The sequence below is a fragment of the Pongo abelii genome, chromosome 2 (assembly GCF_028885655.2).
Source record: "Pongo abelii isolate AG06213 chromosome 2, NHGRI_mPonAbe1-v2.0_pri, whole genome shotgun sequence".
In the NCBI taxonomy this organism is placed as follows: Eukaryota; Metazoa; Chordata; class Mammalia; order Primates; family Hominidae; genus Pongo; species Pongo abelii.
The window spans coordinates 105,409,233-105,423,659 of NC_085928.1; the positions used below are offsets into that span (position 1 = coordinate 105,409,233).

The 14,427-nt window shown below is 45.9% G+C and overlaps 1 protein-coding gene across 4 annotated transcripts in view; it reads left to right on the forward strand.

Moving 5' to 3' along the window:
• The window catches only part of QRICH1 (glutamine rich 1), a 66,128-nt gene that overhangs the window by 42,834 nt on the left and 8,867 nt on the right, over positions 1 to 14,427 (forward strand). For all 4 annotated transcript variants that reach the window (XM_002813765.5, XM_003776251.5, XM_002813763.5 and 1 more), the window contains 3 exons: positions 5,057 to 5,234; positions 5,718 to 5,872; positions 7,786 to 7,900. In XM_002813765.5, the coding sequence (XP_002813811.1) occupies positions 5,057 to 5,234; positions 5,718 to 5,872; positions 7,786 to 7,900 (448 nt within the window). The remainder of the gene's footprint in view (positions 1 to 5,056; positions 5,235 to 5,717; positions 5,873 to 7,785; positions 7,901 to 14,427) is intronic.

A 14,427-nucleotide genomic window follows, 5' to 3' on the forward strand; every position in this document is an offset into this window, starting at 1 on the left:
AGATCACGCCACTGCACTCCAGCCTGGGTGGCAGAGCAAAACTCCATCTCAAAAAAAAAAAAAAGTGGCAGAATTGAGATTCAACCCTGCATGGGCTGGCCCTGGAGCCTGTGTCTTAATCCCTGTGCCACACTGACACGTAAGTCCAAGTCTCTCGGCCATGCCTTCTTCTGTTTGGAACCTTTTCCAAATATTCAGCTACCTACTTAGCATTTACTTGGACTTATTGACAATACCTCATCTTCATTGGCACCATTTCTAAAACTGTCAAACTTCCTTGTCTCAGAAAGTGGTGCTGCTCTCCGCCCAGTTGTTCAAACCAGAAACCCAGGAGTCATCTTTGTGTCTGCTTTCCCTTACTCCTCACAACCAGTTCATCAACAAGCCATGTTGCTTCTACCATCACACCTCTCAAAATCTCTTATATCATCTCCACTGCCACCACTATAGTCTAGGCCACCAGTACTTGCTTCCATTCTTGTTCTTCAATTTATTCTTCATAGAATAATCATAAGATATAAGATTATGTCACTTCCTAGCTTAAAACTCTCCAAGGGCTTCCATTTTATGTAGGAACAAATTTACACCACAATGTACAATACTCTGTATGAGTAGCTTTCAACCTGGGTTGCATTATTGCCTCCTCCACCCACTGATAGACATTTGGACACGTTTGGAAGAATTTTTGGAAGATGCTTGGGAATGTTAACTGACATTTAGTGTTTGGAAGCACACAGTGAAGGGGGCCTGCTACAGAAGCACTGCCTCGCATGCTCTAGCCACTGCCTACTTGTTCAGCCAGACTCCTGGATTTCCGGTTTGGGTAAACAGTGTTGCCATTGAACGAAGGAGGGAGGTAACTCAGGAGAATAGATCTGGGCAGGGAAGCTAATGAATACTCTTTGTAGATGTTAGTTTGAGGTGGCTATGAGTTGTTCAGTTGGAGATATATGGTACCCACTGGGTATATTAAGCAGGGGGGCGGTGGGGGTTCTAGCTTGGAGGTACATAGTGGTCACTTTGACAAATATAGATATCCAAACTGGAAAAGTGGGTGAGACTCACCAGAGAGAACATGTAGTTGAAATGAGAAGTGGGTCTATAGAGGAGCTCTATGGTTGACAAACACGTAAGGGCTTGGCAGAGAAAAACCCAAAGCGTACAGAGAAATAGCTGCTAGATAGCTGAGGGAGGTCCGGGAGAGTGATATATCAGGAAGCCGAGCAGAGTGCAAAGGACAATGTTGTGAGTGACATTGTTGGATGTGCCAGAAAGGTCCAGTAGGTTAAGGCCAAAGCATCCATTGCATTTGACCCTTTCATTTCAGGTGTATGTGACTGGGGAGTACAAAGAGAGTGATATTGCTGGTAGTGGTGGCAGCAGCTACTACAGGCCACCAAGAAGAGATTGCTCATTTCTGGGGTAGACAGAATAGTGATTGGAGCCCTGAATGCAGCATCCGGATCAAAGGTCTATGGAAATCAGAGAATGAGTCCTCAGATTAAAAGTAGAAGAAAGGGCAAGAATGTCTGGGCCCAGCTATAGACTTGGCTTTGAGCAAGACAGTAATTGGTGACAAACTTTTTAGTAAAACAGTGGGGGAAAGATGGGTTGCTCCCTGAGCTAAGAAAGTACTTATTGACTAGGTAAAGGGAGGCTTGGGCCGGTGGGTGGTGGGGAGGAGGGGATGTCTGCATGGGTCACTCAGAGGCTTCTGTTGCTATTGGGTCCTCTGGCCCTGAGCTCAGCTGCCCTCCTGGTCTGTGCTAGATGTCTTAGAGGGGCATGATGGTTGGCAGTTCATGGAACTGTTTCAAAGAAATGGTTTGAGTAATGGGGTTTTGTTTTTTGGTTGTTGTTGTTGTTGTTTGTGACCCTTGGATTAGCCAGTGCAGTTAAGGAGAAAAACTGATGCCAGAGATTTTCTTCACAACACTGCAGATTGAATCAGCTCTTTGCCCTAGACTGTAGTTTAATATATCGCAGTATTCTGGGCCTGATGCAAAGCTTTGCACATGTTTTTTGAATTAGTGAGTGAGCGAAACTAGGGCTTTGGGTGATTTGATTTTTTGCCATTTTATAGCACCTTTGAGAATCCAAGTACATTCTTTTTTTTTTTTTGGAAGTGGAGTCTGGCTCTGTCGCCCAGGCTGGAGTGCAGTGGCACCATCTGGGCTCACTGCAACCTCTGCTTCCCAGGTTCAAGCGATTCTCCTGCCTCAGCCTCCCAAGTAGCTGGGATTACAGGCGCGTGCTACCACACCCGGCTAATTTTTTATATTTTTGGTAGAGACAGGGTTTCAGCATGTTGGCCAGGCTGGTCTTCAACTCCTGACCTGAAGTGATCTGCCTGCCTTGGCCTCCAGAATGCTGGGATTATAGCTGTGAGCCACCGCGCCCAGCTCAAGCACATTCTTTGAACATGTGGTGACTCAGTTCTTGCCTTTCAAAATCAGAGTCCAACCTAAAAAAATGGAAAATCTTGGAATTTTAATATTTTTAGGGTATAAAGATCTCTTTAGAATCTGGCCGGGTATGGTGGCTCACGCCTGTAATCCCAGCACTTTGGGAGGCCAAGGCAGATGGATCACCTGAGGTCGGGAGTTTGAGACCAGCCTGGCCAACATGGTGAAACCCCGTCTCTACTAAAAATACAAAAATTAGCCGGGCATGATGGCAGACACCTGTAATTCCAGCTACTCGGGAGGCTGAGGCAGGAGAATGCCTTGAACCTGGGAGGCGGAGGTTGTGGTGAGCCAAGATCATGCCACTGCTCTCCAGCCTGGGTGGTAGAGCAAGACTTTGCTCAAAAAAAGAATTTTAAAAAGTAGGAAATATTTTAACATTATTCAGACATTCACTTTTTTATTTTTATTTTTTGAGCCAGAGTCTCCCTGTGTCACCCAGGCTGGAGTGCAGTGGCGCTGTCTCAGCTCACTGTAACCTCCGTCTCCTGGGTTCAAGTGATTCTTGTGCCGCAGCCTCCCAAGTAGCTGAGATTACAGGCATGAGCCACTATGCCTGGCTAATTTTTCTATTTTTAGTAGAGATGGGGTTTTGCCACTTTTTTTTTCTTTAAATGATGGCTCAACTGTGGCTGGACATTAAAATCACCTGGGAAGGCCGGGCACAGTGGCTCGTGCCTGTAATCCCAGCACTTTGGGAAGCCAAGGCGGGCAGATCACTCGAGGTCAGGAGTTCGATACCAGCTGTCAAGATGGTTCAATAACAGCCGTCTCTACTAAAACTACAAAAATTAGTTGGGCATGGTGGTGCATATCTGTAATCCTAGCTACTCGGGAGGCTGAGAAAGGAGAATTGCTTGAACCTGGGAGGTGAAGGTTGCAGTGAGCCAAAATCGTGCCACTGCACTCCAGCCTAGGCGACAGAGCAAGACTCCATCTCAGAGGGAAAAAAAAAAAAAAATCACATGGGAAGCTTTTAAAAATACTGACAGTGTGCCCCTACCTTACACCAATTAAGTCACAATGGCTGGAGATAAGGCCCAAGTGTGAGGTTTTTTTGCTTTTTGGTTTTTTTTGGTGACGGAGTCTCACTCTGTTGCCCAGGCTGGAGTACAGTGGCGCGATCTCGGCTCACTGCAAGCTCCGCCTCCTGGATTCACACCTTTCTCCTGCGTCAGCCTCCCGAGTAGGTGGGACTACAGGTGTCCGCCACCACACCCAGCTGATTTTTTTGTATTTTAGTAGAGATGGGGTTTCACCGTGTTAGCCAGGATGGTCTCAATCTCTTGACCTCGTGATCCGCCCACCTTGGCCTCCCAAAGTGCTGGGACTACAGGTGTGAGCCACTGCACCCGGCCAGGGTGGGGTTTTTTTTTTTTTTTTTTTAAAGCAATCCAGATGATTTTAAGGTGAGACCCAGTTTAAGAATCAGTGCTCTGGGCCGATGGCCCACGCCTGTAGTCCCAGCACTTTCGGAGTCCAAGGAGGGCGGATCACCTGAAGATGGGAGTCAAGACCAGCCTGACCAACATGGAGAAACCCCATCTCTACTAAAAATACAAAATTACCCGGGCGTGGTGGCACATGCGTGTAATCCTAGCTACTTGGGAGGCTGAGGCAGGAGAATCGCTTGAACCCAGGAGACAGAGGTTGAGGTGAGCCGAGATCCTGCTATCCACTCCAGCATCCAAGAACTCCAGCATCCAAGAACAAGAGCAAAACTCTTTCCCCGCCAAAAAAGAAAGAAAGAAATGTTGAGTCTCAGTTCTTACCCTTTTCAATCAGAATATGCATTTTGATAAAATCCCCAAGTGGTTTGTTTGCACTTTAAAGACTGTGGGAGCAGTGCTTTGAGCCAGTAGTTCTCAGTGGTGACCAAACATTAGAATTACTTTTTTACTTGAGGAGTTTTTTTGTTTTGTTTTGTTTTTTCTTTTTTCTTTTTTCAAGACAGAGTCTCGCTCTGTCACCAGGCTGGAGTGCAGTGGCGCAATCTTACTCAAGGAGTTTTTAAACAATTGATACCTTGGCTCCCCCTCAGAGAGATTCTGGGGTAAGTCTGGCTATTAGTGTTTTTAAATAAAAGATTTGACCGGGCACAGTGGTTCATGCCTGTAATCCCAGCACTTTGGGAGGCTGAGGCGGGCAGATCACCTGAGGTTGGGAATTCAAGACCAGCCTGACCAACATGGCGAAACTCCATCTCGACTAAAATTATAAAATTAGCTGGCCATGTTGGTGCATGCCTGTAATCCCAGGTACTCAGGAGGCTGAGACAGGAGAATCACTTGAACCCGGGAGGCGGAGGTTGCAGTGAGCCGAGATTGCGCCGTTGCACTCCAGCCTGAGCAACCAGAGGGAAACTCCGTCTCAAAAAAAAACATTTAAAAGTGCAGCCAAGGCTGAGAAGCACTGCACTAGCCCAGTTGCAGTGCTGCTTTTGCTGTCCCTGGGGCAAGAAGTAGAACTCCAAAGCTTCTTAAAAGTAGGACAGCAATGAGTAGAGAAATACATAACATTTTTCTGGCAATTTTGCAGAAGGATCTAATATAAAACAATATTGACACATTTTCATGGTTTCTCTCCTATAGGCTCAAACTGTCCAGGTTGCTGAAGTTGAACCACAGTCACAGCCACAGCCTTCCCCAGAACTTCTGCTTCCAAATTCTTTGAAGCCAGAAGAAGGGCTTGAAGTATGGAAAAACTGGGCCCAGACCAAGAATGCTGAACTGGAGAAGGATGCTCAGAACAGATTGGCACCCATTGGGAGTGAGTGTCTGGGAAGAAGAGTGGGCTGTGTCTAACATGGCAATGGTACTAAAGTAACAGGAGGACAAAATGGCAGAAAAGTGGTGTCCCCTGTCTTGGGGACAAGAGAGCAACATCTGTAATAGTATGTTGAATTCAAGCCTAGCAACAAGCAGTACTGACCTTGTGTACATAATAAGCAGGATATGTGCCCAAAACCAGGCATTTTTAGACATACGGGTTTCAGGAGTCGACTCTACCAGACCTAAGCAGAGTGGCTTCTGGGAGGAAATAGGAACCAGAGATAGGCACTCAAGCCCTTCTTTCTTGGCATTAGGCTCGTATACTCATGTTATAGGCCAGTTCTGACATTACAGGCATGAAACATTACAGTAGATACAAGTGAGCATTTCTGTCCCAGCACCCTGATGGGCAGTATCTGTTCTGAGCCTTCCAGATGTGGACCCCCAGGACCTCCATTCATCTTTGGGGCTTCCGTTGCAGGGCGCCAACTGCTGCGATTCCAGGAAGATCTCATCTCCTCTGCTGTGGCAGAGTTGAATTATGGGCTCTGTCTAATGACACGGGAAGCTCGAAATGGAGAAGGTGAACCCTATGACCCAGATGTGCTCTACTATATTTTCCTGTGTATTCAAAAGGTAGGAAACAGATCTTCACAAGAACATGTTTGAGCTGTGTTCCTGTTGGATGTTTGCTAGTTTAGTTAATAAAATGACAAGCAAGAAGTTAAAATAAGGAAGTTCTCTTTCAGGTATACAGTGAGTTTTAAAATACACATTTTTTTTTTTTTAAGTTTTAAAAACCTACATGTTCACTTTAGAAAATAAGAGCCGGGGCCAGGCGCTGGTGGCTCACGCCTGTAATCCCAGCGCTTTGGGAAGCCAAGGCAGGTGGATCACTTGAGGTCAGGAGTTGAAGACGACCAGCCCAGCCAACATGGTGAAACCCCATCCACTAAAAATACAAAAATTCTCTAGGTGTGGTGGTGCACGCCTATAGTCCCTGCTACTTGGGAGGCTGAGGCATGAGAATTGCTTGAACCCAGGAGGTAGAGGTTCCAATGAGCTGAGATCACAGCATTGCACTCTAGTCTGGGTGACAGAGCGAGACTCTGTCTCAAAAATTAAAAAAAAATAAAAAATAAAAAATAAGAGCCAGGCAAGATGTCTCACACCTGTAATCCCCAGCACTTTGGGAGGCTCAGGCAGGAGGATCGCTTGAGCCCCAGGTGTTTGAGACCAGCCTAGGCATCATAGTGAAACCCCATCTCTACAAAAAATTAGCTGGGTATGGTAGTGCATGCCTGTAGTCCCAGCTACTTGGGAGGCTGAGGTGGGAGGATTGCTTGAGCCCCAAAGGTTGGGTTGTAGTCAGTCATAATTATGTCACTACACTCCAGCTTGGGTGACAGAGTGAGACCCTGTCTGAAAAACGAAAAGAAAAAAAATTAGCTGGGTGTGGTGGCACACACCTGTAGTCCCAGCTATTTGGGAGGCTGAGGCAGGAGGATCCCTTGAGCTCAGGAGTTCGAGGCTGCAGTCAGCTATGATTGTGCCATCACACTTGAGTCTGGGCTACAAAGCAAGACCTTGCCTCTTAAAAAATAAATACATAAAATAAATAATAAAATAGGAAAACAAACATTATTCATCCTACTACCTAGAGAAACTTCTATTACATTATTGGTAATTACCTTGACCTTTTTTTTTTTTTTTTTTGTAATTCACAAAGCATTTATGTAACACTTTTCTTTTTGTTAAAGTAAACCTGATTTTCATGAAGGTAATTTATTCAAAACAGAGTCTTGTGCCAGCATAGAGCTTTTCTTCTCATTGTTCCCTGCACTAACACTAACTACTTATTTGAAGGAGTCTAGCTAGAATAATATACCAATGTAGTTAGGTTTTCAGAACATCTGTGGTGAAGCATAACAGAAATTTGCAGACTGGCAGTTCAAGGGAGCAGAGGTGGATTTCTTAGTGTTTGAAGGCTCTTGAGGAGAAACCCACAGTATAATAGAATAGAGCTTACTGGTTGGGACTCATTCTGTTGCCTAGTCTTGAGAAATGTCTGCCTCCTAGTTTTTTCCTCTCTTGGTGGTCCTAACCTAAGTACTATGTGAATTGCTTTAAATGCTTTCATTCTGTGCTCTCCCAGTCCTGGAAGGCAGATACCATCATCTCCATTTACAGGCAAGGAAACTGAGTCTCAGAAATTAAAAGACTTGCACATGTTGTTTAACTTATACAATATCTAATGGAAGGCTGACCCCAGAGCCTATTCATGATTTTTGCTAACACAAAACAATGCCTTTCTTGGGTGAAATAGCATTCACAACATCTGCCTTATTTACCCAACTCTCAAGAATGTCATGAGAATCAGTCACACGAGCTTAAGCATACTATGGAAGTGTCACATGCTGGTGCCTTGGTTTGTTGAGGTGTGAATGGGTAGGGAAGGATAGTAGTACTAGTAGAAAAATATATTTATTTTCCCTGAAATCCTTGTTCAGGAGACTACCAATAACTCCTATTAATTGTTTTTCTTTTAGTATCTTTTTGAAAATGGAAGGGTAGATGACATTTTCTCCGATCTTTATTATGTTCGGTTCACGGAGTGGCTACATGAAGTTCTGAAGGATGTTCAGCCCCGTGTCACTCCACTTGGTAAGAGTCTCCCTTGTCCTTGGATATCTTTACTACCTGGATTTAAGAAAGATCTACAGCTTCTGTGGTTGGCTATGAAAAGCATGTGGGTGAGGGGGATATAAATCCCAGACTGCAGCAGCATTGGCCACTGTGCTACTTGCCCTGATAGGGAAGAGGCACTGCTCACCAGAGAACCCTGCTGGTTCCAGTGTGGGAAGGACACAGGAACAAGCAGAACTAGTGGGGTAGTTACTATCTTTTTTTTCCTGTTAAAATGTATTGATTAAAATTAGAATCATTATAACAATTAAGAATTATGGACAGTTTTATCTGTAGAGCATAATTTTTGCTTTACTCACAGGCAGCCTTCTGGACAGCATGTTCTGTTGGAACAAAAGCATAGGTTATTCAGTGTTTTTCTTTGTTTGTTCTTAAAAAAACATGGTCTTGGTATGTTGCTGAGATGGGCCTCAAACTCCTGAGCTCAAGCGATCCTCCTACTTCAGCCTCCTGAGTAGCTGGAGCTATAGCATGTGCTACTGTGCTCAGCTATTTTTCTTTTGTTTGAAACGGAGTCTCACCCTGTAGCCCAGGGTGGAGTACCATGGCGCGATCTTGGCTCACTGCAGCCTCCACCTCCCAGGTCCCAATTCAGGCAATTCTCCTACCTCAGCCTCCCGAGCAGCTGGGATTACAGGCACGTGCCATCATGCCCAGCTAATTTTTGTATTTTTAGTAGAGACAGGGTTTTGCCACGTTGGCCAGGCTGGTCTCAAACTCCTGACTTTGTGATCCGCCCACCTTGGCCTCCCAAAGTGCTGGGATTACAGGCGTGAGCCACCGTGCCTGGCCTATTTTTGTTTTTAATAGACCTTTTTTTTTTTTTTTTTTGAGACGGAGTTTCGCTCTTGTTGCCCAGGCTGGAGTGCAATGGTGCGATCTTGGCTCACTGCAGCATTCACCTCCCAGATTCAAGTGATCTTCTATCCCAGCCTCCCAAGTAGCTGGGATTAGAGGCACATGCCACCACACCCGGCTAATTTTTGTATTTTTACTAGAGACAGGGTTTCATCGTATTGGTCATGGTGGTCTCGAACTCCTGACCTCAGGTGATCCGCCCACCTCGGCCTCCCAAATGCTGTGATTACAGGCATGAGCCACCATGGCCAGCCTATTGGCAATAGACTTTATTTTTTAGAGTACTTTTAGGTTTCCAGAAAAATTTAGCAGTAAGTATAGAGAATTTCCATATAACTCCTTAATTATATACCCTCACACACAGTTTCTCCTATCAATAACATGTTGCATTAGTGTGGTACATTTGTTATAATTGATAAACCAATATTGATACATTATTGTTAACTATAGTTCATAGTGCTATGAACTATATTATTGTGTTGTACATTCTGGTTTACATTCTGTATCTGTTGTACATTCTGAGTTTTGATGAATGTATGATGACATGTATCACCATCATGGTGTCATATAGAATGTTCACTGCCCTAAAAAATACCTCTTCTGGGCCGGGCATGGTGGCTTACATCTGTAATCCCAGCACTTTGGGAGGCAGAGATGGGCTGATCACTGAATATTGGGAGTTCAACACCAGCCTGGCCAACATGGTGAAACCCCATCTCTACTAAAAATACAAAAATTACCCAGGTGTGTTGGCAGGCACCTGTAATCCCAGCTACACGGGAGGCTGAGGTAGGAGAATCGCTTGAACCAGGGAGTCGGAGGTTGTGGTGAGCCAAGATTGCGCCACTGCATTCCAGCGTGGTGATAGAGCAAGACTCCGTCTCAAAAAAAAAAAAAAAAAAAAAAAACCTTTTCACCTGTTTATCCCTCCCTCCCCCAGATACCCTGGAAACCACTGATGTTTTTACAATCTTCACAGTTTTGCCTTTTCCAGAATGTCATATAATTGGAATAATTCGGCAAGTGGCCTTTTCAGATTTGTTCCTTTCATTTAGCAATATGCCTTTAAGATTCCTGTGTGTCTTTGGCTGGGCGCGGTGGTTCATGCCTATAATTCCAGCACTTTGGGAGGCCGAGGCAGGTGGATCACAAGGTCGGGAGATCGAGACCATCCTGGCTAACATGGTGAAACCCCGTCTCTACTAAAAAATACAAAAAATTAGCCGGGTGTGGTGGCAGGTGCCTGCGGTCCCAGCTACTCGGGAGGCTGAGGCAGAAGAATGGCATGAACCTGGGAGTCAGAGCTTGCAGTGAGCTGAGATCGTGCCACTGCACTCCAGCCTGGGCGACAGTAAGAGTCCGCCCCATGCCACCCGCCCGCCCCCCCCCCCAAAAAAAAAAAAGTCTGGGCGCGGTGGCTCAAGCCTGTAATCCCAGCACTTTGGGAGACCGAGGCAGGTGGATCACTTGAGACCAGGAGTCCGACACCAGCCTGGCCAACACATAAATCATTGTCTCTACTAAAAATACAAAAAATTGGCCAGGCGTGGTGGTTCACACCTGTAATCCCAGATAATCCCAGAGCTTTGGGAGGCTGAGGCAGGTGGATCATGATATCAGGAGATTGAGACCATCCTGGCTAACACTGTGAAACGCCGTCTCTACTAAATACAAAAGATTAGCTGGACGTTGTGGCATGTGCCTGTAGTCCCAGCTACTCGGGAAGCTGAGGCAGGAGAATTGCTTGAACCAGGGAGGCAGAGGTTGCAGTGAGCTGAGACCACGCCACTCCACTCCAGCCTGGGTGACAGAGTGAGACTCCATCTCAGAAAAAAAAAAGGACTAGCAGCTGGGTGCAGTGGCTCACACCCATAATCCTAGCACTTTGGGAGACCGAGGTGGGAGGATCAGTTGAGCCCAGAGTTTGGGACCAGCCTGGTCAACAAAGCGAGATCCCCATCTCATTCATAATAAATGTCTAGGCTGGGCCTGGTAGCTCACACCTGTAATACCAGCACTTCGGGAGGCCGTGATGAGAGGATTGCTTGAGCCCAGGAGTTCAAGACCAGCCTGGGCAACATGGTGAGATCCTATTGCTACCAAAAAATAAAACACACACACACACACACACACACACACACACACACACACACACACACACACACACACACACACACACACACACACACACACACACACACACACACACACACACACACACACACACACACACACACACACACACACACACACACACACACACACACACACACACACACACACACACACACACACACACACACACACACACACACACACACACACACACACACACACACACACACACACACACACACACACACACACACACACACACACACACACACACACACACACACACACACACACACACACACACACACACACACACACACACACACACACACACACACACACACACACACACACACACACACACACACACACACACACACACACACACACACACACACACACACACACACACACACACACACACACACACACACACACACACACACACACACACACACACACACACACACACACACACACACACACACACACACACACACACACACACACACACACACACACACACACACACACACACACACACACACACACACACACACACACACACACACACACACACACACACACACACACACACACACACACACACACACACACACACACACACACACACACACACACACACACACACACACTCTGACCAGATACCTCACCAAAGAAAATGCATCGATGGCACATGAGTTATATGAAAAGATGGGCTGGGTGCAGTGGCTCACGTCTGTAATCCTAGCACTCTGGGAGGCCAAATGCGAGTGCGTCACTTGAGGTCGGGAGTTCAAGACCAGCCTGGCCAATATGGGGAAACCCATATCTACTAAAAAAAAAATACAAAAATTAGCCGGGTGTGGTGGCACATGCCTGTAATCCCAGCTACTTGGGAGGCTGAGGCAAGAAAATCACTTGAACCCAGGAGGTAGAGGTTGCAGTGAGTCAAGATCACTTGCCACTGTACTCCAGCCTGGGCAACAGAATGAGACTCTGTCTCAAAAAAAAAAAATGCTCTCATCGGGTGTCATCAGAGAGTTGCAAATTGAAGTAATGAAATACTACTGTACATTTATTAGAATGGCAGAAATTCAAAACACCGACAGCACCAAATGCTGACACGGATAGGAAGTAGCATGTCATTTATTGCTGGTGGAAATGCAAAAAGACACAACCACTTTGGAAGACAATTTGGCAGTTTCTTACAAAAGTAAACATTGTTGCCTTATGATGCAGCAGTTGCATTCCTTGACATTCAAAGAAGTTTAAAACTTGTGTTCACGCAAATATCCGAGTTTTAATCCCTGTTTAATTTAATAAAATACACTTATTAAAATGTATGCTGCTTAACCCTTAAAAAAGAAACTTAGTGGTTAGACAAATTTTTTGAGTGCCTACTATGTGCCAGGCAGTATTCCAGGTGCTGGAGAATATAATATAGCAGTGAAGAAAATGGAGCTTGCACTATAGTAAGGCGAGACAGTGTATAAATAAGTAAGTTAACTCTAGTACTTTGTCTTTTTTTTTTCCCCCCTCCTTTTTTGTGGAGAGCAAGGTCTCGCTATATTGCCCAGGCAGGTCTCCAACTCCTGGGCGCCAGCTATCCTCCCACCTCTGCCTCCCTAAGAGCTGGGATTACGGGCGTGAGCTGCTGCGCGTAGCAATTTAAGTACTTTGAAGAACAGAACACAAAGGAATGGAAAGTGTTAAGAGTATTACAAGGGAGGGCTATTGTTGGAACAGAGACATGAGTGACTACATAACTCTACATAATTTGGAAGTTTTCAAGCCAAGTGTGGATATGCAGACTTCACTTTTCAGTCTGTTATTATGGAAGTTTCAAACATAAATAAAATAGAATAGATTAATGAATTTCCCCATGTACCCATTTTCCATGGCAAATCTTTTTTTGTTGCTGTTTTTTGGCTTTTGAGACGGAGTCTCGCTCTGTCGCCCAGGCTGGAGTGCAGTGGTATGATCTCGGCTGACTTCAACCTCCGCCTCTGGGGTTCAAGTGATTCTCGTGCCTCAGCCTCCCAAGTAGCTAGGATTACAGGCATGTGCCACCACGCCCATCTACTTTTTATATTTTTAGTAGAGACGGGATTTCACCCTGTTGGCCAGGCTGGTCTCAAACTCCTGACCTAAAGTGGTCCGCCTGCCTCAGCCTCCCAAAGTGCTGGGATTACAGGCATGAGCCACCGAGCCTGGCCTGTTGCTGTTTAATTCCTTTTTGTTTGTTTTTGTTTGTTTTTAAGTTTATTTTTTCCATTTTAAACCTTATGTATACCACCACCTGTTTCCCCTCTCCTGTATTGGAAGTAAATTCCAGATACTTTATCCATACTTTTTTTTTTTTTTTTTTTGAGATGGAGTCTCTGTGTCGCCTAGGCTGGAGTGCGGTGGTGCAATCTCAGCACACTGCCACCTCCACCTCCCAGGTTCAAGAAATTATCCTGCCTCAGCCTCCGAGTAGCTGGGATTACAGGCACCTGTCCAGGCTGGTCTCGAACTTCTGGCCTCAAGTGATCGGCCCGTCTCAGCCTCCCAAAGTGCTGGGATTTCAGGCATGAGCCACCGGGCCCAGCCTATCATACTTACTTACTTATTTATTTATTTATTTACTTATTTATTTGAGACAGATTCTCACTCTGTCGCCCAGGCTGGAGTGCAATGACATGATCTCGGCTCACTGCAACCTCTGTCTCCCGGGTTCAAACGATTCTCCTGCCTCAGCCTCCCGAGTAGCTGGGATTACAGGCGTGTGCCACAACACCCAGATAATTTTTGTATTTTTAGTAGAGATGGAGTTTCACCATGTTGGCCAGGCTGGTCTTGAACTCCTGACCTCAGGTGATCCACCCGCCTCAGCCTCCCAAAGTGCTGGGATTATAGGCGTGAGCCACCGCGCCTGGCCTGGTTATGTCTTTTAATATTTACTTTTTATTTATTTATTTATTTATTTATTTGAGATGGAGTCTCACTTTGTCTTCCAAGCTGGAGTGCAGTGGCACGATCTTGGCTCACTGCAACCTCTGGCTCCTGGATTCAAGCAGTTCTCCTGCCTCAGCCTCCCAAGTAGCTGGGACTACAGGCGCATGCTGCCACACCTGGATAATTTTTTGTATTTTAGTAGAGACGAGGTTTCACTGTGTTGCCCAGGCTGGTCTCGAACCCCTAACCTCAGGTGATCCACCTGCCTCAACCTCCCAAAGTGCTAGGATTACAGGCGTGAACTACGGAGCCCGGCTCATACTTTAAAAAAATGGCTGGGCACAGTGGCTCACGCCTGAATTCCCAGCACTTTGTGAGGGTGAGATGGGCCGACCACGAGGTCAGGAGTTCGAGACCAGCCTGGCCAATTATGGTGAAACCCCATCTCTACTAAAAAAATTGCAAAAATTAGCCAAGTGTGGTGGTAGGAGCCTGTAATCCCAGCTACTCGGGAGGCTGAGGCAGGACAATCACTTGAACCCAGGAGAGGCGGGGTTTGCAGTGAGCCGAGA